Raw genomic sequence first — 24,129 nt, forward strand, 5'->3', positions numbered from 1 at the left:
ATCCTCATCATGTAAAAATATCCTCATCATCTAAAAAGTTTTAGATCATGTAAAACTATATAAAAAAATTGTTTTAGATCATGTAAAACTCATCACAACCACACAGGACGAATGAGTGTGTGTGATTATCCAGTTCAAGAGTTATTGGCCAATAAGTTTTCCAAGCCAAAAGCCCAGGCCTCTACCTGGGAGTTATAAAACTGTCCCATGTCACTGAAGCCGTTGCCCCAAGTTCACAAAAGAAGAAGACACTTAAGTATTTCGCAATCAATACTACATGACACTGTTGAAAAGCACCACGATCATCAAAGCACCCTTCTGAGAATCTACAGTGGCCTCATCTCTGCATTCTACTCGCTTCACAGGCAAGGCAAGGCAAGGAAAGGCAACTTTATTTTTTATAGCACTTTTCATACACAAAGACTCAAACTACTTCTCGCATAAACATTGCCATACAATAAAATAAAATAATAAATAAGTAAAAGACAACATATGCAATAAATGAGCATTTTAGAAAGTGCAATGTATTTAAGTATTTTTTATGTATTTAATTAACAGATAGTTCTCAGAAGATATTCTTAGCAGAGCTGTAATCCTGCTTCTTAAGGTTAGGATTTGGGTGATATAGTTGTGTGTGTTCCTTTGTGTCTTGTGATAACCCAGGCGGACCACATCCTGTTGCGGGCACAACACTGGCTCACAAGACTGGCAAGACATGAGACGTACACAGCAGTCCTACACACCTCAGCAAAGCCCCTCGGGCATGTACATTGAAACGTGTACGTCAGCAGACGTATGCATCATTATTAATAACATTAATAGTCATTTAAAAATCGTGGTCTCACCTATAGCCCTCACACAATGGAATCAACTAAATGCATATACGAACTATGAAAGATTTCATGCTTAACACAAATAACTATGAAAGACATTGCTTATTTCCATATTTTAATTGTTGATGAACGTTTCCCTTCAACATTTCTTTGGATTCGTCATTCAAAATAAATCACATTATTTTCATAGATTATTTAAACAAGGTAGTTGCCGTATTCAAATTCTATCACACCCCCGCACACTCCCCCAAACACACACACACACACACCTCCATTTCTTGACAGACTGAAAATTCCATTCATACACACGTAAAAAATATCATGAATCACTCAATATTTACACTTTAAACTATCAGTCCACTTATTTACATCCCTGTTGTGAATTACAATCGTCTAAAATCAGTACAATAAAATCATTCGCCAAATAATATAACGGAAAGTAACATTGCTTGTTCAAAACATACGCAGAAGACGTAGCCCTAATACCAATATGGATAACAGAGTAATTGGGACCAAAGCTTTGTTCATCATTCACAATACTTATCACACATTGCCGATAGTGCTGTTGTTACAATAGTGTTTCCAAAAAAAGAAATGCACCACTCATATATTGATTAGAAATGGGGAACCTATTCTCCAACCAGGTGTGAGTGTGATCAGCCTTTACAAGCCGTTTTGAAAGTCGGCCGAGCAGCGACCGTCGGGCATCCATCCGTCACACATCTGGGTGAACACGCCCACCTGTGATGTCAGAAGCCGCGCCCCGGTCCTCCCCTACGCTGGGGGGGGGGGGGGGGGGGCTACGTGTCCCTGGCCCTCCGGTGGCGGACGGAGAAGGGGACCAGCCGGCGGTAGAGCGCGGCCAGGAGAGCCACGCCCGCCGCCACCAGGCCGCACATGACGCTGAAGGCCCAGCGCGGGCCGAGGCGCGTGTACACGTTGGACACGAACACGGGGCCCAGCGTCCGGGCCCCGCTCCCCGACGCTGTCAGCCAGCCCATGTACACGCCCTGGCAGGGGGGGGGGGGGGGGGGGGGGACGACGACGACGACACAGTGTGTGAATGTGTGCGTCAAACGTTGTAAATCGCTTTGGATCAAACAGTGGTGGGGATTGACAAACGTGTGACGACTCGATAGTATTGCGATATTTGGGCCACGATTCAATATCATTATTATATCAATATAATACTACTATTGCGATTCTTAACATATTGCGTTCCAGCAAGTATTAGATTCTGCGATTAGATTCTGCAACATATTGCGACTCAGTAGGCTATCGCCTCAGGCGAAAGATTGGAGTTAACTTCATCGATTTCTTTTGGTCCAAGGTGCGTTTATTTGGGGGGTAAGACAACAACTTTGGGTCGTTTCTGAACGGAATCGATTCTTTTCCCCCCCACCACTAAGGATAAAAGCGTCTTCACATTGTTCACGTCGGCCCCTTTAACCGTCTGACTTTGTTCTTCCTCTCACCTGCGGTTTGGGCCCCAGGATCTTGGAGTAGAGCGTGTAGGACATGACGTTGCAGGCGGCGTAGCCGGCTCCGATGAGCACGTCAGCACTGACGAACTGGCCCAGGTGGATGGAGGGCGTGTACTGGCACCAGCTCTGGGCCAAGGGACAGCCTCTGGGCCCCACCGTGCCGTTGGAGGCCCCTGGGGCGAGGGGGGCGATGGAGAGGGGGCTGGAGAACGTCTGGTTCACCACAGAGTTGTTCTTGATGTCTTTGGAAGAAGACATTGGAAAGGAAAAAAAGTGCATTCAAAGCTGCGCGAGTTATGAGCGCGACTAGTTAATTGGTCTTAATTGTTTTTTAGTTCTGCTTATTACGGTTCGCCATATTGCATGCAAATTATCGTCACACTTTCTTGTGTTACATTTAGAGCATTTGGCTTTTATCCAAAGTGACTTACAATAAGTACATTTATCAGAAGAGAGAAGAAAAGATATATCGCTGTCGGTACAGTAAAGATATTCATAGAAACAAGTGTGATGCAAGCATTTACAATGGCAAGGTTAACCCATTCCCCGCATACAACAATGATAGCTAGTTCGCATGAATGACGTTTTGATTCCAATCCCCCATAATGCGACAGCAGGCCCCTTACCTTCCCACTGGAGGAGGGGGTACTGGTCCCCCCATGGCAGCAGCACGAAGAAGCCACAGAATATGATGCTAAGGCCCCCCAGCAGCACGGGACGATCTCCAACCCTGGGGGGGGGGAGGAGGGAGGGGCGGAGAGCTCAAGATAAGACTCCGTCCTCGGGACCGTTCATACCAGGGGTTCTCAAAGTTTTGACAGCTGAGGGCCAATTTAGGAACCCAGAATTCGACTGAGGGCCGCCAAAGGAAAAGAAAATTGGCGGGAAACGCCGTCAGCATCCCAGTGGTGAAAAGAAACATTGCACCGTGGACCTCTGGGAGTGAGGTCAAGTGAGGTCTAAATCACGAAACTGAGGTTCATCCTTTCAAAGTATTGTACAGTCGGATTAAAACTAACAAATGTGACAAGATTTAATTGAAAGCTAGAGAGGGTCGACTTTTCTCTTTATATTTATTTATTTTTGTTTAAATTAATATTGATATTATAATATCAATACAGCTGTATGTCATTGCGGGCCGGCAGGAATGTTTCTGCGGGCCGCCATCGGCCCGCAGGCCGCACTTTGAGAACCAATGGTTTACACGAATATCGCTTTTAGTTGGCGCTTATCTGGACGTGGGGCCGTGACACCGCGGGTCACTGCGATGGGGGGGGGGGAGGGGGGGGGGGGGCGTTCCTCACCTCTGAGCCACCACCTTGACCACGAGGAACACGGCGATGGACTCGAAGCCGATGGCGCAGAGGATGATGCCGTTGTAGAGCACCGCCTCCGTCCGGGCCCACGCGAACATGTCCATGGACAGGGGCGTGGCGATCCTGGAGCCCACACGCAACGACAACCGCCTCACACACGGAACCAACTATGTCATAGTTGGTGATAACAGTTTCTACCCCAGAGCTGTTATTTCTCTAAATAATGCAGAATTATAAATGACTGCATTATCATACCAATCTGACCTTTAAAATTGGCTGACATTTTAAAATGTATACATTTGTTTGAGTTCTTTAACATTCTATATTTATTTTCAAAAAATACACTCATTTTCTCATTTAGTTTTTGTTTTAAAAGCATTTATTTTGAGAGCCTCTACCCCAATTTCGTTGCACTTTGTGCAATGACAATAAAGAGATTCTGATTCTGATTCTGAACTATACATGGATGGTTACTCACTGAAAAAGGTTGAAGTTATTATCGGAGAACGAACGACTCAATCAGAAACCTCGCCATGCCTAAACATTATAAACGTAGAACACTTTGTTTGTTTTATTCTCATTGCTTTGCTCATAAAATGTTCATACTTTTGGCATCAAACTGTCAACCGCTTTAAAGAATTCTAGCAACTTCTGGCAACTATTTCTTTAGCGGCGGAGGGCATAGGGTCCGCTGACATTGACAGATCACACCTCTCGTGCATGCCCCTTGAACAACCCACAGGAAGACTGTTTTTTTTTTCCAGCTCTCACCACGAGAACTACTAGTTCTCGCCGTCTCGTCTCTGCACCGAGGTAATCTGGAGGCTGCTGTTAGCTCTGCAGTAGCCAAAGGGCAACTAGTACCGTGTGGGAGGGTGTGCCTTTTTATACTCCTCTAGACAGGGGGAACACGCCCCCTGCAGGCCCTAATCAACACTTTACTCCGGCGTAGGGTGTAAACGAAGTGATTGTTGGAGTCTTGGGGATTGTTGACCCCGGCCTGTACTAGACAAATAACAAGGTCAAATATTTAAGAAATAACTGATAAACACATGAGTTTATCTTACACATTGTCCCTTTAAGTCAAGTCAGGCTCGGACTCATTCTACAGCACGGGATCTTTCTGTCGACAGTACGCCAAATCGCAGCTTCACAATTCTGCCTCATTTCTCTACTATTTCCTTTCCGCCTTCATCCTGTCACTGCCAGGTTCAGACACTTCCATATCGTCACATTCTAAAACCTGGTAACGGTTTTCCAAAGCAGCTGAAACTCCTGAGAAATGTCTCGATATCTATAATTTGTTATAATTCGTTGTAACAAATCAACTCATTCCGCCTTTCATTCCATCTTTCTTTAAAGAGGTTGTCACGTGCGTTTTACTATCTATTTTGAAACCGCCCACATCCAGATGCCCCAGTTGATTGGTTAATTGGCCGTGATCCGTTTAAAGGACGCATGACTAAAGGCATCGCGCCCCTCTCTCCCTGCCTCGTGCCTCCGTTCACTTACGTCTCGAAGACGGCGAAGATGAACATGATGACAAAGAAGAGTAGGTTGGAGGTGAGCACGGCGATGGGGTCGATGTCGCCCTCCGCCTCCTGCAGCTCCACTTGATCTACATGAGGGAGAGGAGCAGACAGACAAGACGAAGATTACATAACAACACCCGGACCCATCCACTAAAAGGCTCCGTTATGGTTCCACGTCGACGCAACGCAATGACCACGCAGACGCTTCGCCGCAGTCGTTGAACCTGTCTTGGCTCTGCGTCGGGTTTGAGTGAGCCGACCAATCACAGCCCTCGCTGCTGCGTCGCCTCGGCGCAAGGTTAACGTTTTTGGGAGCCGCACGTCCGGCCCTGGCGGCGGACGCAAGGAGGGTCCGCAAGGACGCAACGGGTCCGTAGACCCCCTTGTGATGCGTCAACGTGGAACCACAACTAAGACTTGAGCCCTGTATGCACGGCCATGAGGTTTCATCAGCTTCAAACAGCGAATCAGAGACGGGGGGACGGGGGGGCGGGACTTACCCTCCGACCCGTAGTTGATGGCGCAGAGGTGTCTCCCCTCGTCGTCCACGAAATGCTCCCTGGGGGTCACAGCGACACACACACACACACACACACACACACACACACACACACACACACACACACACACACACACACACACACACACACACACACACACACACACACACACACACACACACACACACACACACACACACGTGTTGCTCGCATTGATTGGACCCTCGTCCCGAGTCTCTGTCCACAAGAGGGACCAATCAATGCGAGCGACGGGGGGAGGGAGGGAGAGGAGGAAGGAGGGGAGGGGAGGGGGGAGAGTGGGGGTCTGTCGGTAGCTGAACACCAGCCGAAGGGGGGAGGGAAGGGGGGAGGGGGGGGTTTGTGGGTACCTGAGCACCAGCCGAAGGGGGGAGTGGGGGAGGGAAGGGGGGAGGGGGGGGTCTGTAGGTACCTGAGCACCAGCATCACCAGCAGGATGTTGAGGACCCCCAGCAGCGCGGCCAGCAGGGCGGGGGAGGTGTACATGTTGAGCCGCAGGCCGCCGCCCCCCACGGCCACGCCCGTCTCCCCGATGAAGGACAGGGCCGCCTGGAGGGCTGGGGGTCCCACAGGGGAGAGTCAGACGTGTGTGTGTGTGTGTGTGTGTGTGTGTGTGTGTGTGTGTGTGTGTGTGTGTGTGTGTGTGTCCGCGTTGGTCACGGGACTCTTTATGGATATGTTGACGGGTTTATTAAGTTAGGTTTTGCATACTTAAAGTACACTAATGTATGCCGATTTAGTTTCTTTATAACATTTGTGTACATTTATATTCTACAAAATATCTAAATATTGAATGGCCTTTTTTTTTGTAATCTATACTCTTTGTTTATTGATCTTAACTGAGCGAGTCTATCGACAAAGAGATGAAAAAAATACTGAATAAATGATCTGGCTTGCCCCTCGCAAAAGAAACATTGAAAACGAATGGAATAATTCAATGAGTCAATAAGTCAATTAAACTGTAAATGAGTCTCTGTGTGGTCCTTCAGCTACAGTGACTCAGGGCTTCAAGGCCCACACCCATTAACCCACCGCCCTCTGAAGGGAGAGGGAAAAAACAACATAAATCCAAGCACAGACCAAATATCCCATGAAGAGGGATAGGGATTTACATTTACATTTACATTCAGGGCATTTAGCAGACACTTTGATCCCCAGCGACTAACAATGAGTTCATTCGTCAGAAGAAAGAGAAACAACAATACATCGATGGCGGTACACATAGGATGTTCATAGAACCCAAGTGCCACAACACTAACAATCTCTAGGTTAACCCATTCCCCGTATGCAACAAAGACAGCTAGGTTAAGATGCTGCTAGGGACAGCAGGAACCACAGCGACGGATCGGATCAAGTGGAATACTTCGACATGAGAGACGCAGGGCGGTGTGTACCTGGTCCCAGGATGAAGCCCAGAGCCTGGCAGGCACTCATGTTGGCCATGGCGTTGGTCCGCTCCTTCAACGACGTCGCCCCGGCAACGTAGGACCTCACCACGGCAACGTTACCTGTCGCGAAAACATCGTCAACCCAACTCCTGTATATAGGACACGGTCAGATCCGTGCACGCAGAATCATCGGCCTCACTTCAGTGGCCCCGATGGTACGGCAAACGCTTGAGACCCCGTTATCAACGTAATGTACGCTGAGAGAGCTTAGTGTTGTTTACCGGACGCAGAGGTGGAGTCGGTCTCGGTCTCGCAAACGACATGTAGGCAACCTGAGAGCTGATCTGACCCCCAACAGAACGGATTGAAATACAATACAATACAATACAATACAATACCTGTCTGTCCGTCTGTCCGTCTGTCCGTCTGTCCGTCTGTCCGTCTGTCTGTCCGTCTGTCCGTCTGTCCGTCTGTCCGTCTGTCCGTCTGTCCGTCTGTCCGTCTGTCCGTCTGTCCGTCTGTCCGTCAACGTGTGCGTGCGTATGGTGGTTGGTGCTGCCTGTGTGCGCGGTGGGTGCAGCTGCTTCTGTGTGTGTGCGGTGGTGGTACTCGTCCGTGTGTGCGTGTGCGCGTCAGTGCGTGTGGATGCTCACCTGCGCCGAAGCCCACCAGGGCGCGGGCCGCCAGCATGTGGTAGCGGTTGCCGGCGGGCGGCAGGGCCACCAGGGCGTAGTACACGTTGGCCCCCACGTTGATCAGCAGCGAGCACGCCAGCGGCTCCCGGCGAGGCCTGTGATTGGACCAGAGGCCGAAAAGGGGCGAGGCCACCATCTGGCCCAGGCTGTAGGCTGCCACCACCCAGCCCAGGAAGCTGGCGTCTGCGCCGCGGTCGATCTGCACGCCGGAGGGACAGACGGGCAGGGATAGGACGTTCAAGTAAACAATAATACTAAGAAGAGGAAGAGGAAGAAGAAGAAGAGGAAGAAGAAGAAGAGGAAGAGGAAGATGAAACAGAGGAGGAAGGAGAAGAAGAAGAAGAGGAAGAAGAATAAAATGAAAAAGAAGAAGAAGAACAACAAGAAGAAGAACAATAACAAGGACAAGAAGAAATGCTCCTTTAATGGAGCCTCTAATCAGCGCCCAAGGCTGCCCAACCCAGCTACTGAAGCCTTCAGCGTTAATGAGGAGTGTTGCACTATCGCTTTGATTCTCAGTTGTTTTTTACTTTGTCTAACAGCACATTAAAATGTGTTTTACCTCATATTTCCTCAAAGTATTAACATTGTGACTTTTAGACCAGACGAAAGGCCAGAGTTTCTCCGAGTCCATTTGAAAGCAGAAGTCTGGACCGCGAGGGGACAAAACGGGACGATTCAAATAAACTGTGAAAAAGACTGTCTTTGCATCAGCGCATTGCTCGGCTGGCTGCTCTCACTTACCTTCTGCAAGTAGGGCCAGATGGAGGTTATGACGATGGTGAACCCTAAGAGGAAGCGAAACACGACAGAACTGTCGTCACACACATGCAGGTCCAAGAGCAAGCTTGCAGTCTTTGATATCATGCAACACAACCCACTAACACACGTACACAATTATTTTGGACCTACATTCTTACAGATCTGCAGAGAAGGTGAACCACATAAGGTGCGTGCGCGCGTGTGCGTGTGCGTGTGCGTGTGTGTGTGTGTGTGTGGGGGGGATTCTAGAGCAGTGGTACATATCTCGTGGGTCGTGACTCGTGACCCATAGGAGGTTATTTTGAGTGGGTCGCAAAGCATATGCCAGACCTTAATCTTCAGAAAGAAGCTCACGGGTAAAATGTATGTTTTAATGTTGATTCATGTCTCAATGCCTTACTATTTCATTAACTTTAGCCCCCATTGTTTCAGCTTTCTGTTCGCTCCAGGATTTAAACAGTACATGAATGAGACGGCATTGTTGATTACTGCAACATTGGTCATTCTTTTTTATTATTTTGTGACTCAGTGACTTATTGACCAATGACGTATATGGGACCCCAGGCTGGACCTTAGGAGAACCACTGTTCTCAACCAGACCTTCTGGTTGTTGTTATAAAAACATGGGAGGCTCCAGTACTCACCCACACTACTGAGAAACATGGTAAAGTACATGATTCTGATGGACCTCCACCGGCTCTTGTAGTCTGCGTCCTGGCAGTCGTCACTGCACACAGACAGCACAGCAGCAGAACAATCAATGCAATAGCAGCACTGCGATACAACAGTCAATACAACGTGCGTGTTCATAAAATGTAAAACAAACAATCCGGTTGTAGAGTACTGATACATCTACAGATTCAGATTCAGGAAACTTTATTGCCTGTCGTGACAGAAAATCATCTTTGCCGTGGCTCGACAAACAGGACACTGTACTGATAGGCAGTCATACAACATTGATTTCTGAGAGCACACATAGTGTGTGTGTGTGTATAGATCTTAAAACAAGTATAAATATTAAAAACTGTAAAAGATAACCAAGACAAAATAGAAAAGCTGTGGCTATGCGTGAAGTGTAAAGTGACAGTGCGTCAGGGTTAATTTGTCCATTGTTCATTTAAGCTGTTTATGGCAATAAGTATGATCTGACCAAACTCTCACACTGAGTGTTGACATGTTAAGGCCAGCGGCTGCACTATGGCGGACGGACAGTCAGTGCAGTGTGATTTAATAGGTCATAGGTTATCGCTGCAGTAATGTACTCTGAACCTACCTGCTCGCATCGTCTCTGAGCAGAGGAGTGCTTTCATCCGAATCAATAAGTTGAGACATGGCTGCTGTCCAAGTCCAAAACAAGACTATGTGGTTCCTTCAGAAGGACCCAGTGCCTAGGTCTGTAGAAATGTCTATTTCCCCGTCGTCATGTCGTCACAGAGCCACGGAGAGGATGCAAAGTGGGATCATTCCTCCACATCCGATCACTTCAGATCGGGTTCCCACAGACGGGATTCACAATGCCCGGGTCTGATCGCCCCTAAGCGAGGCGAGATGTAACATGATCCTCTTTAGTCTAGAAACGCTGTTAAAATCCCCACTGTTTACGAAGTGCAGAAGACATAAATGACAGTATCACTGAAATAAACCAGATGCAAGAAGGGTTTCAAGAGGTCCTCCTCACGTGAAAGGCAATCAGCTGTATTTATAAACACTTCCGCTTGCGTCACTGAGTCGTTCACCGTGGTTGGTGAATGGAGGGTTTGTAAGGACGCCCTCTGGCGGACAAATCGTCAAGTACAGGTAAAACAAGTTCCTTCACTATGAATAACGTTTTATCTTTTTATTCTGCTTTTACGATTACATCATTTACGATACACTCGCAGAGTTGAATTAGTGTGGGCAGATTTTTTTTCAAGCTTACAGTTCAATTGAAGTGACTTCAGTAAATGAAAAGAAAATTAAAATTGTAAAAAAAAAAGTATAAAAAATTAAAATGTGAATATACAATGGGGAAGATCGGCACGGGAATGAAGACTAATCAGTTGATGTTATTGTCATTTTCAGAAGCATTTTTCACGCTGGTAAAGACCAAAAGACAGTCACAGACTGTACTGCCGAAACCCGGGATCGAACCAGGGACATTTAGATCTTCAGTCTAACGCTCTCCCAACTGAGCTATTTCGGCAGATGAAACTGTGTGAACTCACTTTGCACAAAGTATATGGCCGTGTATAGTGGTATAACTTTTAGGCTCTTTCAGCGATGGAAATTGGTTTTATTACCTTATTTATTACCTTTATGAAACGTAGTTAAACACAAAGTATTCAAAAATTAACTGCTAATTTCCAGGTTAACTTTACATCTCAACACCATATTCTAAAACCCGAAACAGTAGACAATTTATGGTCAGAAAAGGGAACACGACAAAATAACGTTAACTAAACAGTTATCTTATATCTTCCCACAATACACGGTCATATCTTAACTTAAGGTCTAGGACTAAAAAGTGTGTAAACTCGAGTATGGCTCTAAGAAAAAGTAATAATTTGTATAACTCACTGAAAAGGTTCCTGACCCGTCTGTTTTCATATATCCCCGCTTTGTTCAACACTGCAGCAATCTGCAGTCTGACAAAAATATTGTCTAAACCTATTACATTATTCGAGTTAACATTAAAACTATATTAAACTGGTTTTGTCTATAAAATACATAGCGGTTCTCTATAATTTATAACTGCTGAGTTTAAAACTGGTTTTGTCTATAAAATACATAGCGGTTCTCTATAATTTATAACCGCTGAGATGAAATCTGGTTTCACAGTGATCTAGAAATATCTTTTCACATCATTTCAATTTTTGTTTTATTGTTCGACTCATTGCAATTGATTTTATATTTATTCACCATGCGCATCGCGTCCGTGTTCACTATGTAAAACGTCACTCCAACCTCGTTTAAGAAAACACCTAAAAATGTCATACACTTTAATAAGTACAGGTAGTATTTACAGTATTTACAATATCCATATCACAATACCACCATAGTATCCACTACTGTATATGTTTCATTGATAAACAAGTATTTACACTGTGGAATAAGACCATGTATACATACAAATAAAAAAGAAAACACCACTGATTTGATATGAAATGTATTTCAAGGTCGCCTTGAAACAGCACAAGCGTCACTATGATTGCGGTAGAGGTACGCTGAATAAAATAAAAATAAAGATGAACCACTGAACCACACAGGTGCATCATGGTCCGATATTTGAAGAATACACTTGAATACACAAACTATACAGTTCATAGATGTCCCAGTCCATTCAAACACGGCAACCAGAAATCAGGACTCAAACGGGGTTGTCCACAACCGTTGGGTTTCTTCATTATCGTCGTCATCTTCTTCATCATCGACATCGTCACATCATAACTTTACACAATCACGTTTGGTCGTCAGCCTTCAGTAGACATGGTCACTAAACCTAAAAGTGTTTCATCCGGCGTGTTCCTCAAATGACACGCGGAATACAAACGTCACGTCCGGATATTTAACAAAAAACAGAAACAAGCGGAACGTTTCCCCCCTCCGCAAAGCGTTCGAACATCCGCGGGCGTCTCAGTCCCCCGTCTGGTAGCTTAAACCTGTATTATTCATTCCCGTATTATTACACTACTCCCTTAACGACTTGAGGAGCTTCTGGAGCCCTTCGGGGTTGATGGCTCCTCCCCCTTCGACGGCCCGCCCCCTTCATCGTCGTTGAAGTCTCGTTTCTTTTCAACTTTTTTAATTTTTTCTTTTTTAAAAGGAAGATACAAACACGACTATGCTCCACCGTTGCCAAGGAGACCGACCTCCTTGTGATTGCTGGTGGCTTTTTGTACAACATAGCATGTGCTGGGTCTGTGCGTGTGTGTGTGTGTGCATGTACGTACGTATATATGTCCCGCCCCCCCACCCCTGAACCCCGCCCCTAAACCCTAAACCCCTCCCCCCTAGCCTAACAGGCCGCCCCGCCCCCGCTGCTCTCCCGCCGCCCCTGCTTCTTCAGCAGCTGGATGCGGTTGTGGACGTAGAACTTGATGGAGCGCCAGTCTCTGTGGTTGCTGACCAGTAGGGGGCAGAGCTCCAAGCAGCGCTCGCAGTCCGCCTTGGCGGGAACACGCAGCTCCACGATGTTCCTCTTCAGGTGGGTCTCCACCGCCACGCGCTCCGCCTCCGACCACGGCCGCTTCAGCACGCCGCGCTTCCCTGGGGAGGGGGAGGAGTCAGACGACAGGGAGGAGTTAGGGCAACAGGGAGGAGTCAGATAATGGGAGGAGTTTAGGCAACAGGGAGGAGTCAGATAATGGGAGGAGTTGAGGCAACAGGGATGAGTCAGATAGTGGGAGGAGTTTAGGCAACAGGGAGGAGTCAGATAATGGGAGGAGTCAGGCAACAGGGAGGAGTCAGATGAAAGGGAGGAGTTTAGGCAACAGGGAGGAGTCAGATAATGGGAGGAGTTTAGGCAACTTGGAGGATTCTGCTAATGGGAGGAGTCAGGGAACAGGGAGGAGTCAGGCAATAAAACTGACGTTGCTGTTCATTTTGGAATTAAAACTTATTTTTGCCGGCCCGTTTCAAAGTTTTGTTCTGAAGATTTGGGCTGTCGCAGAATGAGTGCTTTGGATGTCTGATCATACATTGATCAACACGATCAGTGGTTGGTGGTTCGCTGTGCATGCAGAGCCGGCACGTCACACCCTAAAGCATTGGTTCTCAAAGTGCGGCCCGCGGGCCAATGGCGGCCCGCGGAATCATTCCTGGCGGCCCGCAATGACATACATAATTATGTAAATTATAAAAAAAAATATATATATATATATTTTTTTTTTTATCAATATTAATTTAAACAAATATAAATAAATATAAAGAGAAAGTTTGACTCTCTCTAGCTTTCAATTAAATCCTTTTACATTTTTTAGTTTTAATCCGGCTGTACATTACTTTGAAAGGGTGAACCTCAGTTTCATGATTTAGACCTCACTTGACCTCACTCCCAGAGGTCCACGGTGCGGGTGCAATGTTTTTTTTCACCACTGGGATGCTGACGGCGTTTCCCGCCAACATTTTTCTCCTTTGGCGGCCCTCAGTCAAATTTTGGGTTCCTAAATTGGCCCTCAGTTGTCAAAACTTTGAGAACCCCTGCCCTAAAGCAACAAACTCTGCATCCAAGAACCCTTAAATCTGAGCAAATTATGTTAGCATGTGCTACACATGAACCTCCTTAGATGGCGCGATTTGATTGGTTTGGTATCTCGGGATATTGCCAAATATCCCGAGATACCAAACCAATCAAATCAAACTCGGGATATTGTGTGATGGTCGTCTTGTCACGCTAATGAAAACAGATAAATCCCGGCAAAAAGTGTAATCTCATTTATTTTTGCAGTGTTCCCGTAGCGTATTTAGATATTTAAACCGATATATTTCGAGCCCTAGACCCCACACATTTCCTTTCAGAGCTGGAGACCTGAGATTCTGGTGCCTCAGCACATAACACTTAAGACTGGAGTCTCACCGGAGACTTGAAAGAAACGCACTTAATAAGCTAATTAGAATCGTGAGATCAAGGACCTCCTTTGCCGAAACACAAAAGGCTAATCACTGAGTGGGAAGTGTGACCTGGGTAAGGAGACAAAGCTCTGGCAGCACACAATCACGTGTTTTTTCCGGTGTGGTAGGCTACACACGTCTGTAGCTCCGAGAGCAGCATAGGTTATACTTGATGATCCAAGCCGAGGTAGTGATGATGACTCAAGGATGAAACAATACTACTCGTTTTCCTCACTTTCCCTATTTTTATCTTGCAGTCTATGCAACATGCAACTGCTTCAGCGAGTAACGAGGAACAACGATAAATGGCAGTGATACAAATATCAATTAAACAGCCGGTTTGTCAAATATATTATGTTGTATCACAAATGATGTAGCTTATTAGTATTTAGTTTGTCATTTTTACTCGTATTTCAAAATTGTAGCAATTTTAGACCATTCGTTAACGTAATTACTACCCAATGTACTTAAGCTTCATTTTAGCCACAGATCCTAACAGAGTTCCTTCCGTATCAACGTAATTGATAATAATAATCAAGCGCTGTGGAGATCTCCATTTACCGGATTTGGGCTGGACGCATCTCCTTTTATGGGCGACAGGAAGCATGGTGTTGACGGGGGTGGCGATGGGCCCCCTCTTCTTCCGGGGAGGTCGGCCCGGCCCCTTCTTCTTGGCCACCGCCACCTCCACCTTCACCTCCTCCTTCTCCGCCCCTTCTCCGTCAGAGTCGTCCGAAAACGAGTCCCCAGAGTTGCCGGACATCACTGCGGGGGAAACGGAACGCAGTCAGACCCAGTGGTCCTCCCAGTAAAACATACAGAGTCTAACTGGGACAGAGTAGTCCTCCCAGTAAAACATACTGAGTCTAACTGGGACAGAGTAGTCCTCCAAGTAAAACATACTGAGTCTAACTGGGACAGAGTAGTCCTCCCAGTAAAACATACTGAGTCTAACTGGGACAGAGTAGTCCTCCAAGTAAAACATACTGAGTCTAACTGGGACAGAGTAGTCCTCCCAGTAAAACATACTGAGTCAAACTGGGACGGAGCAGTCCTCCCAGTAAAACATACTGAGTCAAACTGGGACGGAGCAGTCCTCCCAGTTCGACCCGAGTCAAACTGGGACAGAATAGTCCAACCCCAGTTGGACTATTCGGTCCCAGTTCGACTCGGGTCTAACTGGGTGGACTACTTTTGACTAGGGTCTAACTGGGACTGGTTCCCCCCAGTCTAGGGCCTAACTGGGACTGGTCCCCCCCAGTCTAGGGCCTAACTGGGACTGGTCCCCCCCAGTCTAGGGTCTAACTGGGACTGGTCCCCCCCAGTCTAGGGTCCAACTGGGACTGGTCCCCCCCAGTCTAGGGTCCAACTGGGACTGGTCCCCCCCAGTCTAGGGTCCAACTGGGACTGGTCCCCCCCAGTCTAGGGTCCAACTGGGACTGGTCCCCGCCCCCCCTCAGCGCCTCACCGTCCAGCTCCAGGCAGATGTGCTGCAGGCTCATCCCCCGGAACAGCACGCCCTCCCGCTCGCCGTACAGCACCACCCTGCCCACCCGGCCCATCAGCGCCGGGTCGCGCACGATGGTGGCGCAGTTCTGCGTCACGTGGTACTCCCGCTCCAGGAACTCCTCCAGCCGCTGGGTGGCCCTGCCGGCCGGAGCCGGAGCCCCTCCCGCGGCGGCGGCGGCGGCGCCGGCCGGACCCTCGCCCCCTTCCTCCAGCAGCAGCAGCTGGCTGAGGATGGCCACCTGCCGCCGCACCCGGGTGCCCGTGAGCGCGCCGGGGTTCTTGGCGCCGCTGGCGCGCGCCAGGTTCCGCAGGAGGTCGGTGCCGCGCAGCGGCGTGGCCGGCGAGTGGTACGGCCGGGAGAACACGTAGGGGCTGCCCGGGTCCACGCCCACGTTGGGGCTGGTCTGCAGCAGCAGCTCCAGGCACGCCTCGCTGTGCGGCGGCAGGATGAGCGGCTGCACGCGGCCCCGCTTGCCCACCACGCCCGCCCGCGGCAGGTGACAGAGCACGTGGCGCTCGAAGGGCGAGAGGAGGGCCTCCGTGCCGGTGGGCGGGGCCGGCGGCGGAGGGGCGGGGCCGCCGCTGGCCGGGGCCGGCGGGGCGGGCGGCGGCGGCGGCGGCAGGGTGCGGTTGCGGTAGTCCTGCAGCGAGAGCTTGGCCACCTCGCACTCGCGGTGGCGGTTGTAGAGGATGAGCAGCGAGAGGCTGGAGTGGCACAGCAGGCGCCACGCCTCGGCCGAGTGCGGCGAGCGCGTGAGCGACAGGAAGGAGGCGTGCTGCTGCCGGCGCAGGTACAGCACCAGGCAGGACAGCGAGGACAGCAGCGGCGAGATGTGCTGTCGGTGGGCGCTGGGGAGAGACGGGGGGGAGAACACGGCGGTTAGTAGGGGAGGGAATCTCTTGGCACCTCACGATTGGATTATGAGGCCAACGATTGGATTATGAGGTCAACGATTGGATTATGAGGTCAACGATTGGATTATGAGGTCAACGATTGGATTATGAGGTCAACGATTGGATTATGAGGCCAACGATTGGATTATGAGGTCAACGATTCGATTATGAGGTCAACGATTGGATTATGAGGTCAACGATTCGATTATGAGGTCAACGATTGGATTATGAGGTCAACGATTCGATTATGAGGTCAACGATTGGATTATGAGGTCAACGATTGGATTATGAGGTCAACGATTGGATTATGAGGTCAACGATTGGATTATGAGGCCAACGATTGGATTATGAGGCCAACGATTGGATTATGAGGTCAACGATTCGATTATGAGGTCAACGATTCGATTATGAGGTCAACGATTGGATTATGAGGTCAACGATTCGATTATGAGGTCAACGATTCGATTATGAGGTCAACGATTCGATTATGAGGTCAACGATTCGATTATGAGGTCAACGATTCGATTATGAGGTCAACGATTCGATTATGAGGTCAACGATTGGATTATGAGGTCAACGATTGGATTATGAGGTCAACGATTGGATTATGAGGTCAACGATTGGATTATGAGGTCAACGATTGGATTATGAGGTCAACGATTCGATTATGAGGTCAACGATTCGATTATGAGGTCAACGATTGGATTATGAGGTCAACGATTGGATTATGAGGTCAACGATTCGATTATGAGGTCAACGATTCGATTATGAGGTCAACGATTGGATTATGAGGTCAACGATTGGATTATGAGGTCAACGATTGGATTATGAGGTCAACGATTGGATTATGAGGTCAACGATTGGATTATGAGGTCAACGATTCGATTATGAGGTCAACGATTGGATTATGAGGTCAACGATTCGATTATGAGGTCAACGATTCGATTATGAGGTCAACGATTCGATTATGAGGTCAACGATTCGATTATGAGGTCAACGATTCGATTCTAAAACGATTATCGATGCAAAAATATATAGATACATCTGAGTTTGCTAATCACTTCCTACTTTTGTGATGATCATTAAAGACATCAACAGATTAATTAACTTATCTAATATTTTATTAGAGAGAAAGCTTTTGTCACAAATATGACTTTCTATGAACGATGAAATAATCAATGCAGATTGCATTGCAACACACTATGGAAGCATGTAAAAAATAGGTTTCAGTTTTCTTTTCTTTCTTTTCTATGTCATTAAAGAAATAGCTACTCTTGAATTAGAAGGAGTTCTTGTGTCTGGCTGTGAGTTTAAGTGCATGCTATGCGTAGGCTGAATCGCAATGGTGTCAAGACAAATCAGATTGGCCAATACAGACTGAAGAAGTCTGTATTAATTTTAAAATTACTAAAATTATCTCTCTGGCGAACAGAATGTAGCAGCAGGCGAACAAATGTAAAAACATTATTTATTTATTTTTCAGATTATTAATTTATCTGCATGGAATCGTTCTAGAGAGAATCGCGATGCATTCAAGAATCAGTTATTTCTCCCACCCCCAGCGGTTAGCACTTATGATAGGACCGTCTACCACGGCTTCTCGCCAACCACGAATCAAGACGGATGTTTGGGGACTATGGCGACGGCATCAGAAGTTAAAACACATTCTGCACGCTCACAGGAAATACTGGCTCGTGTTATTCTTTTTTATCTTTGGCATCTCTAATGTTGCAGCAAAGTGAGGTCATCAGAGGGGGAATCATTATCAGATGGAGAAGGGGGTATGCTCTGTTTGAATATCATTTCATTCTGTCGTTTTGAGCGATGGCCAGCGCACAGCCATAACTCACTCACACTGACGTCGTTGTGTCGAGGTGTCCCCATCGTCTAAGCAGAGTCTCCAAGCTAGTGGCAACATCAAGTCTCCGCTACAAATTAAGGGTTCTTGCCACTAACGTTACGCTCGCTTTTTCCCGCCCACAATATGCTTGGTTGCTCGGCGACAGATGCCACCACAGCAGGCCACTGTCGCTGAACACCGGCCACACACACACACACACACACACACACACACACACACGTACCTGAGCAGCTCTCCGTTGGTCTCCTCCGGCGCGTCCTCCTCCTCCTCCTCCCCCTCGGCGCTCAGCTCTAGCTCCTCCTCCTGGTCCAGGTGGGGCTCCGGCGTGGGCGGGGGCGCCAGCTCCTCCTTCTCCACCTTCTGCTGCTCCTCCTGCTTCTCCCTCTTCATCCTCTGGCCCCTCCGGGGGGCGGGCGGCGGGGAGGCCTGCGCCGGAGGGGGCGGGGCCACCTGCGGCGGCGGCGGCGGGGCGGCCGGGGGCGGCGGCGGCGGCGAGGGGCTCTTCACCCGGGACGCCGCCTGACAGGCGCCGGCGCCGCGCTTGGCGGCCGGCGCTGTCGGCCCGCCGCCCTTCCTGCTGCCGGCGGCGGCGGCGGCGGGGGGCGGGGCCAGGGACGGCGGCGACAGGGAGAGCGAGAAGGAGACGGCGGGGCCGGCCGAGCGCGTGGCGGGCGACTCCCGCTCCCGCTCCCGGGAGGAGGAGGAGGAGGAGGAGGAGGAGAAGAGCGGCGGCGGGGTGGGGTTGGAGGAGGACGAGGGCTGCGGGACGGCGAAGGAGTGGCCGTGCGGCGCGGCGGCGGCGCAGGGGGCCGACGCAGAGGTGGAGGAGGCGGCGCGTGCGTGCGAGCCGCCGCCGCCGTTAGCGTGCAGGTGCGCTAGCTCCATGGCGGCGCGCACCTCGGGCTGCCCCGCGTGGTGCTTCTCCAGGTGGCGTGCCAGCGAGCGGTAGTGGCGCCCGCAGTACGGGCAGTGCTGCCGCCGGCTCCCCGCCGCCGCCGCCGCCACGCCCGACGCCCCCCCGATGTTGATGTTGATGTTGTTGTTGATGTTGGTGGTGGGCGGGGCCAGCGCACTCACCGGCGGCGGCGGCTGCGACTGGGAGCGGGGGGGCGGGGCCGCCGAGGGCCGCGGGAACGAGGAGCAGGGGCGGCCGGGCCCACGGGACGAGGTGGCTGCCGCGGCGGCAGCCGCAGCCGCCGCCGGTGTGGGGGGCGGCGGGGCGGAGCTCTTCTTCTTGGGGTTGACGGCGGCGGCGGCCATCTTGCGCTTCTTGCGGCGCCGGAGCATGCGGCCGCGCATCTCCTCCAGGTCCTCTTCCTCGTCGTCGTCGTCGTCGTCGTCTTCCTCCTCCTCCTCCTCTTCCTCCTCCTCCTCGCGGTCCGAGTCGCTGGGCTCAGAGTGCGTGAGGGGGGAGGAGGAGGGGGAGAGCGACCAGGAGGGGGTGAGGTAATCCGAGACCGAGAGGGAGAGAGGGTGGGGCCCTGCCTCTTCCTCCTGGGGGGGGGGGGGGGGGGGGTCCAGAACAGAAAGGGCACCCGGTGAGACGCGGCAAACATCAAACACACACACACAGCCTCCGCGTGTTTAATAATGATATAATAATAAATTCAATTCATGTAGCGCTTTCCTCGTACTCAAAGCGCTTGAGCTAATGAAGCGTTTGGGTTCAAGGCCCCTCCGATTGGACCGGTCAACATTAGATCGGTTCCATCTCTGTTCTTGATCTAAAACGCTCTTTCATCGTACTACCACTACGATACCATCACCTCCCCGCGTATTAACCTCTACCCTAGAAATCGTGTGCAAGATTAATGTTCACCTTAATAATTACCATCATGCAAGTGTGTGTGCGTGCGTGCGTATGTGTGTGATGTTTTTGTTTGTTGGGCGTTTCTTTTGTGTGTTTTTTTTTGTTATTAAGAGTATGTTGTATGAATATGTTCTTAATATGTTATTGTACTTTTCTGAGGTTAAGGACCCCTTTGATAACGAGACGGGTTCAACCCAAGGGGTTTATTCCTAATCAAGAAATGTGAACATTTAAATAAAGAACACACAACGGCCATTGGCCCCACCCACCATGGCGTTCTCTCCCCAGTCCGTGAGGCTGTAGTCCACCGTGATCTCCTCGCCCTTGGCGATGTCCCGGATCGCTATGACGACCAGCCGCACCTGGCTCCCGCAGTGCACCTCCCGGATGCGGCAGTTGGGCGGCGGGTGGAAGAGCACGGGACCGCGCACGCCACTGGAGCCGTCCTCGCCCAGCTCGGGCACGCTGTCGGGCGCACACACACACACACACACACACACACGGGGGGGGGGGGGCTCAGTAAAACGTGTGACAGCGGAGCACGTATCTCAGGCCGTGGGCCATCGTTAGCTTTGGGCTAGCCATAGCGTAGCTTACCATAGCTGGGACGGGTCGGCCAGGTAGTAGGGGCTTCCCGGCGGCGGGAGGCGGTCCTCTGCCCCCTCTGGGTACTGGCCATCCCCTGCACACACACACACACACACACACACACACACACACACACACACACGTTAATGCTCCACAGTAGCTTGCTGCATTGCATCACTCACGCGGGCGCCCTCCAGAAAGGGTCAGAAAAGGGTCAGGGTTTGATTGGCGGATCCGCCATCGGAACAGAGGTTCTCGGTGCGCGAGGCCAGTCACGTTCTCCACGCGAGCGGGACAACAGGAAACGCTCGATGGATTGATGACCGAGGCCAAACATGGCGCCGCTCCACTTTTAGACCGGCTGATAGGGAATACAATACAAAGCTGCAGATGGACGGACAAGGGTTTAAATCCCATCTGAGGGCGGTTTCCTCCGCATCTATTTAGACTCGATTGAGCAACGTCTGTGTGCTTGACACTAAACCTGTATTGTTGACTCTGGCGTGTTTTGAAACCGAGGGGGGAAAAAAACATAGGAAGGAAAGAGACTGTGTGTGTGTGTGTGTGTGTGTGTGTGTGTGTGTGTGTGTGTGTGTGTGTGTGTGTGTGTGTGTGTGTGTGTGTGTGTGTGTGTGTGTGTGTGTGTGTGTGTGTGTGTACCAGGGCTGTAGCTGTGCTCAGACATGCTCTCTTCCTCTTCATCTTCGGTCACGTAGGCGCGATCACACACCTTCACAGGAGTGCCCTTCCGTTTTCTTCCACACACGCGTCTGCATGAATGCATGAAAAATAATTAACACACGTGTCAAGGATTCATTCAACGTATCAAAGCCTGCCAGAGACTCTTCTGTAGTAAGCACTTCAAAGGAAGGCAAGTCGAAAGTGCCAAGCAAGGATATCCTGGAAATAACCAACAAAAAACGGTCATTGATCTACTTTAAAGACAGGGTTTTCCCGGTCTTATACTGCAGAGATGCCTTAAGCCATGAGGATAAATTTAAGCTTTTAAAACCAGAGTTATTATTACACATGTAATGGTAGACGTTCAGTCATTTGCTGGCATTGTTTCACGGACACAAATCGGATCCTTATTTAGCTAGGAGGAACTGTTCAGTTCCACCTACAACAGAATGAACGATGGACAGGACAATTGCATTATTATATTTTTCTTGCATTACAACAGTATCATAAGAATTTCTGAAAAAGGATACACACACACGATGACATTTGTTTGCCCATGCTATTTTCAGTGTAATACTCCCTCGTTTTTTTCCCGATGTTAAGGTGTTTTTAATAAGACCATGGTGTTTTTATTTGTTGTAGGTAAATAGATTATATATATTATATATATATTGGGGAATAGAAGCGAGGAATGTGCAAGTTGGCCCTGCTTACCCTCAAATGACCAACCACAGTATCGACCTAGTAACTGAATAGCTTTCTACATATGCTGACGAAGAAATCCAACAAGAGACAGAAACAGACACTTTTGCCTATTTGTTGCCGTGATAATGAACCCGCCCCTTTGGACCACATCACATCAGTTCCGTTTAGTAAACCATCACATCACATTGCAATAGAAAGCATAGGTAACCCGTTGAGATAAAGGGTTAAAAAGGGGCATTTGTCATTCACGTCCCATAGTTTGACACACTATGCCCTGGGGGGCGTTTTACTCGTGGTCAGCAACTTTGTTTACAGGAGATCTGATTAGCCCCGTGCCATCACTCAATAGCCAACCCAAAACAAAGTGTGACGACAGCAAGCGATTGGGATATGTGAGCGTGTCATGATCATCCCATGGAGACCTGGCGTGCCACAGAGAAAAGCCCCTCACCAACACTAACCCATGGAGGGGAAGCTGCTGGCACCAACACACATCACTAGCTGCTGCTGCTGCTGCTGCTGATCTCTACGCTGGCTCAACCACGGCTAACCAGTTAGCACACACTAGCCTCTGCTATCTGCTATATCATGTGAAAAAAATACCAAAATACAAGTGCTACACGTTCGTGATGTGCACAAGCAGCCTCGGATACACGCAAGCTGGCACCCCGCAAAAAAACACGCACAGAGGAAGCCTCGGCGGAGACCCCGCATCGCCCCCCACTTCCATTTTTCTCCACGATATTAAACCATGCGAGCGAATAACAAGCAGGGAACTAAACTAACGTGTGTAACCCCGGCCTAGCCGTCCTAGCGCGGCGGAGAGAGAGCCTCCCGGCGTGTCGACGGGAGGTAATGTTTCTCACCCCCGTGGCGGCGGAGGTTTGCTCCCGTCCCCGTCGCTGTCGAGGGTCGGCGGCTCCCGGTAGTCGAAAGGCGACCGTACGTTCTCCGCCATTAGGACTCCTTCCCTGCCTCTCGCGCTCCGACGCTCCTCGCGGTGCGCATGCGCGCCACTCTGTGTCGGGGTTCTAAATGGTAAAATGGGGGTACCGTTGGAGAGATGGCCCTGCAATTAACACACATCACCCGTATCACGCTCTGTGTCCGATTGCCGTAGTGCAAATGTGTCTCAGTGATATCCAAGGATGCAGTTGAAGTGGATAACATACTGAGGATATCATTATCCAATGATGCAGTTGAAGTGGGTCTTTGAAAGGTTTCAATGAATGCACACTTGGAGATGATATATACACAGCTGAATTTTAATGTGTCATTTTAAACTACATTCAATTAATTATTAGTGTTGTTGAATAGATATAACTTCAAGATTACATTGCATGAAAACAGGTTTGGTATAACAATTCACAGCGCAGGTCATTCATTCTTAAAACAGGTCATTCATTCTTAAAACAACCAGTCCGTCTGACAACATTTCTGTGATGGTGATTGAGTTTGGTTCAGTGTGAAACATTTATCTACAGGCTTCATTAATTCAACAATTAAACGTTGTGAAAACAATATAGCAGCATTTTCAAAAATGAGAATACAATATAATGCCAAGTGAACATACAGGACCCAGAAATCACACCAAGCTAAAATAGTAGTGGCACATATTCTGAGCATACATCTATCTTGTTCACACCATATACGGCTAGCTTGGTTTTTACTATCTGCATGTTAAGTCACAGTTTATCAGTCAGTTAGTTCTGGCTACAATCTAGCAGGATTTCTAGTGTAAGTAGGAATAACTTAAAACATCTTCACTAAATCTATTCTAATTAAATATTTCACCTTTAGTGAGTAAAGAAAATAAATATAAATCTATAAAAAAATGAAGAAAACAACAGAATGCAACACCACAGTTTGAAGAGAACATATTGGAAGTGCAGGTCATTTTGACACGTGCCGGAGAAATACCAGTCTTGGTAAAGCTAGTAGAC

The 24,129-nt window shown here is 49.0% G+C and overlaps 2 protein-coding genes and 1 non-coding gene across 3 annotated transcripts; all 3 read right to left on the minus strand.

Annotated features, from left to right (window-relative positions):
* Positions 1 to 376: 376 nt before the first annotated feature.
* mfsd8 (major facilitator superfamily domain containing 8) lies at positions 377 to 10,284 on the minus strand. The gene is made up of 12 exons (XM_060076771.1): positions 9,823 to 10,284; positions 9,194 to 9,276; positions 8,532 to 8,575; positions 7,746 to 7,986; positions 7,099 to 7,212; positions 6,117 to 6,261; positions 5,666 to 5,724; positions 5,146 to 5,251; positions 3,622 to 3,756; positions 2,944 to 3,047; positions 2,309 to 2,559; positions 377 to 1,843 (listed from the first exon to the last, which is right to left on the minus strand). The coding sequence occupies exons 1-12, from the start codon at positions 9,879 to 9,881 to the stop codon at positions 1,634 to 1,636; spliced, it is 1,551 nt and encodes a 516-aa protein (XP_059932754.1). The 5' UTR covers positions 9,882 to 10,284; the 3' UTR covers positions 377 to 1,633.
* Positions 10,285 to 10,658: 374 nt separating this feature from the next.
* On the minus strand, positions 10,659 to 10,731 carry trnaf-gaa (transfer RNA phenylalanine (anticodon GAA)). Its single transcript has one exon. It is a non-coding gene; the product is annotated as a tRNA-Phe (tRNA).
* Positions 10,732 to 11,513: 782 nt separating this feature from the next.
* On the minus strand, positions 11,514 to 23,200 carry LOC132475540 (serine/arginine repetitive matrix protein 1). The gene is made up of 8 exons (XM_060076722.1): positions 23,053 to 23,200; positions 21,461 to 21,570; positions 20,810 to 20,894; positions 20,482 to 20,677; positions 18,626 to 19,896; positions 15,607 to 16,496; positions 14,700 to 14,903; positions 11,514 to 12,794 (listed from the first exon to the last, which is right to left on the minus strand). Exons 1-8 carry the CDS (start codon positions 23,142 to 23,144, stop codon positions 12,544 to 12,546), a joined length of 3,099 nt encoding a protein of 1,032 aa, XP_059932705.1. The 5' UTR covers positions 23,145 to 23,200; the 3' UTR covers positions 11,514 to 12,543.
* Between the last annotated feature and the right edge of the window lie 929 nt (positions 23,201 to 24,129).

Source organism: Gadus macrocephalus, chromosome 17 (assembly GCF_031168955.1).
Source record: "Gadus macrocephalus chromosome 17, ASM3116895v1".
Taxonomy (NCBI): domain Eukaryota; kingdom Metazoa; phylum Chordata; class Actinopteri; order Gadiformes; family Gadidae; genus Gadus; species Gadus macrocephalus.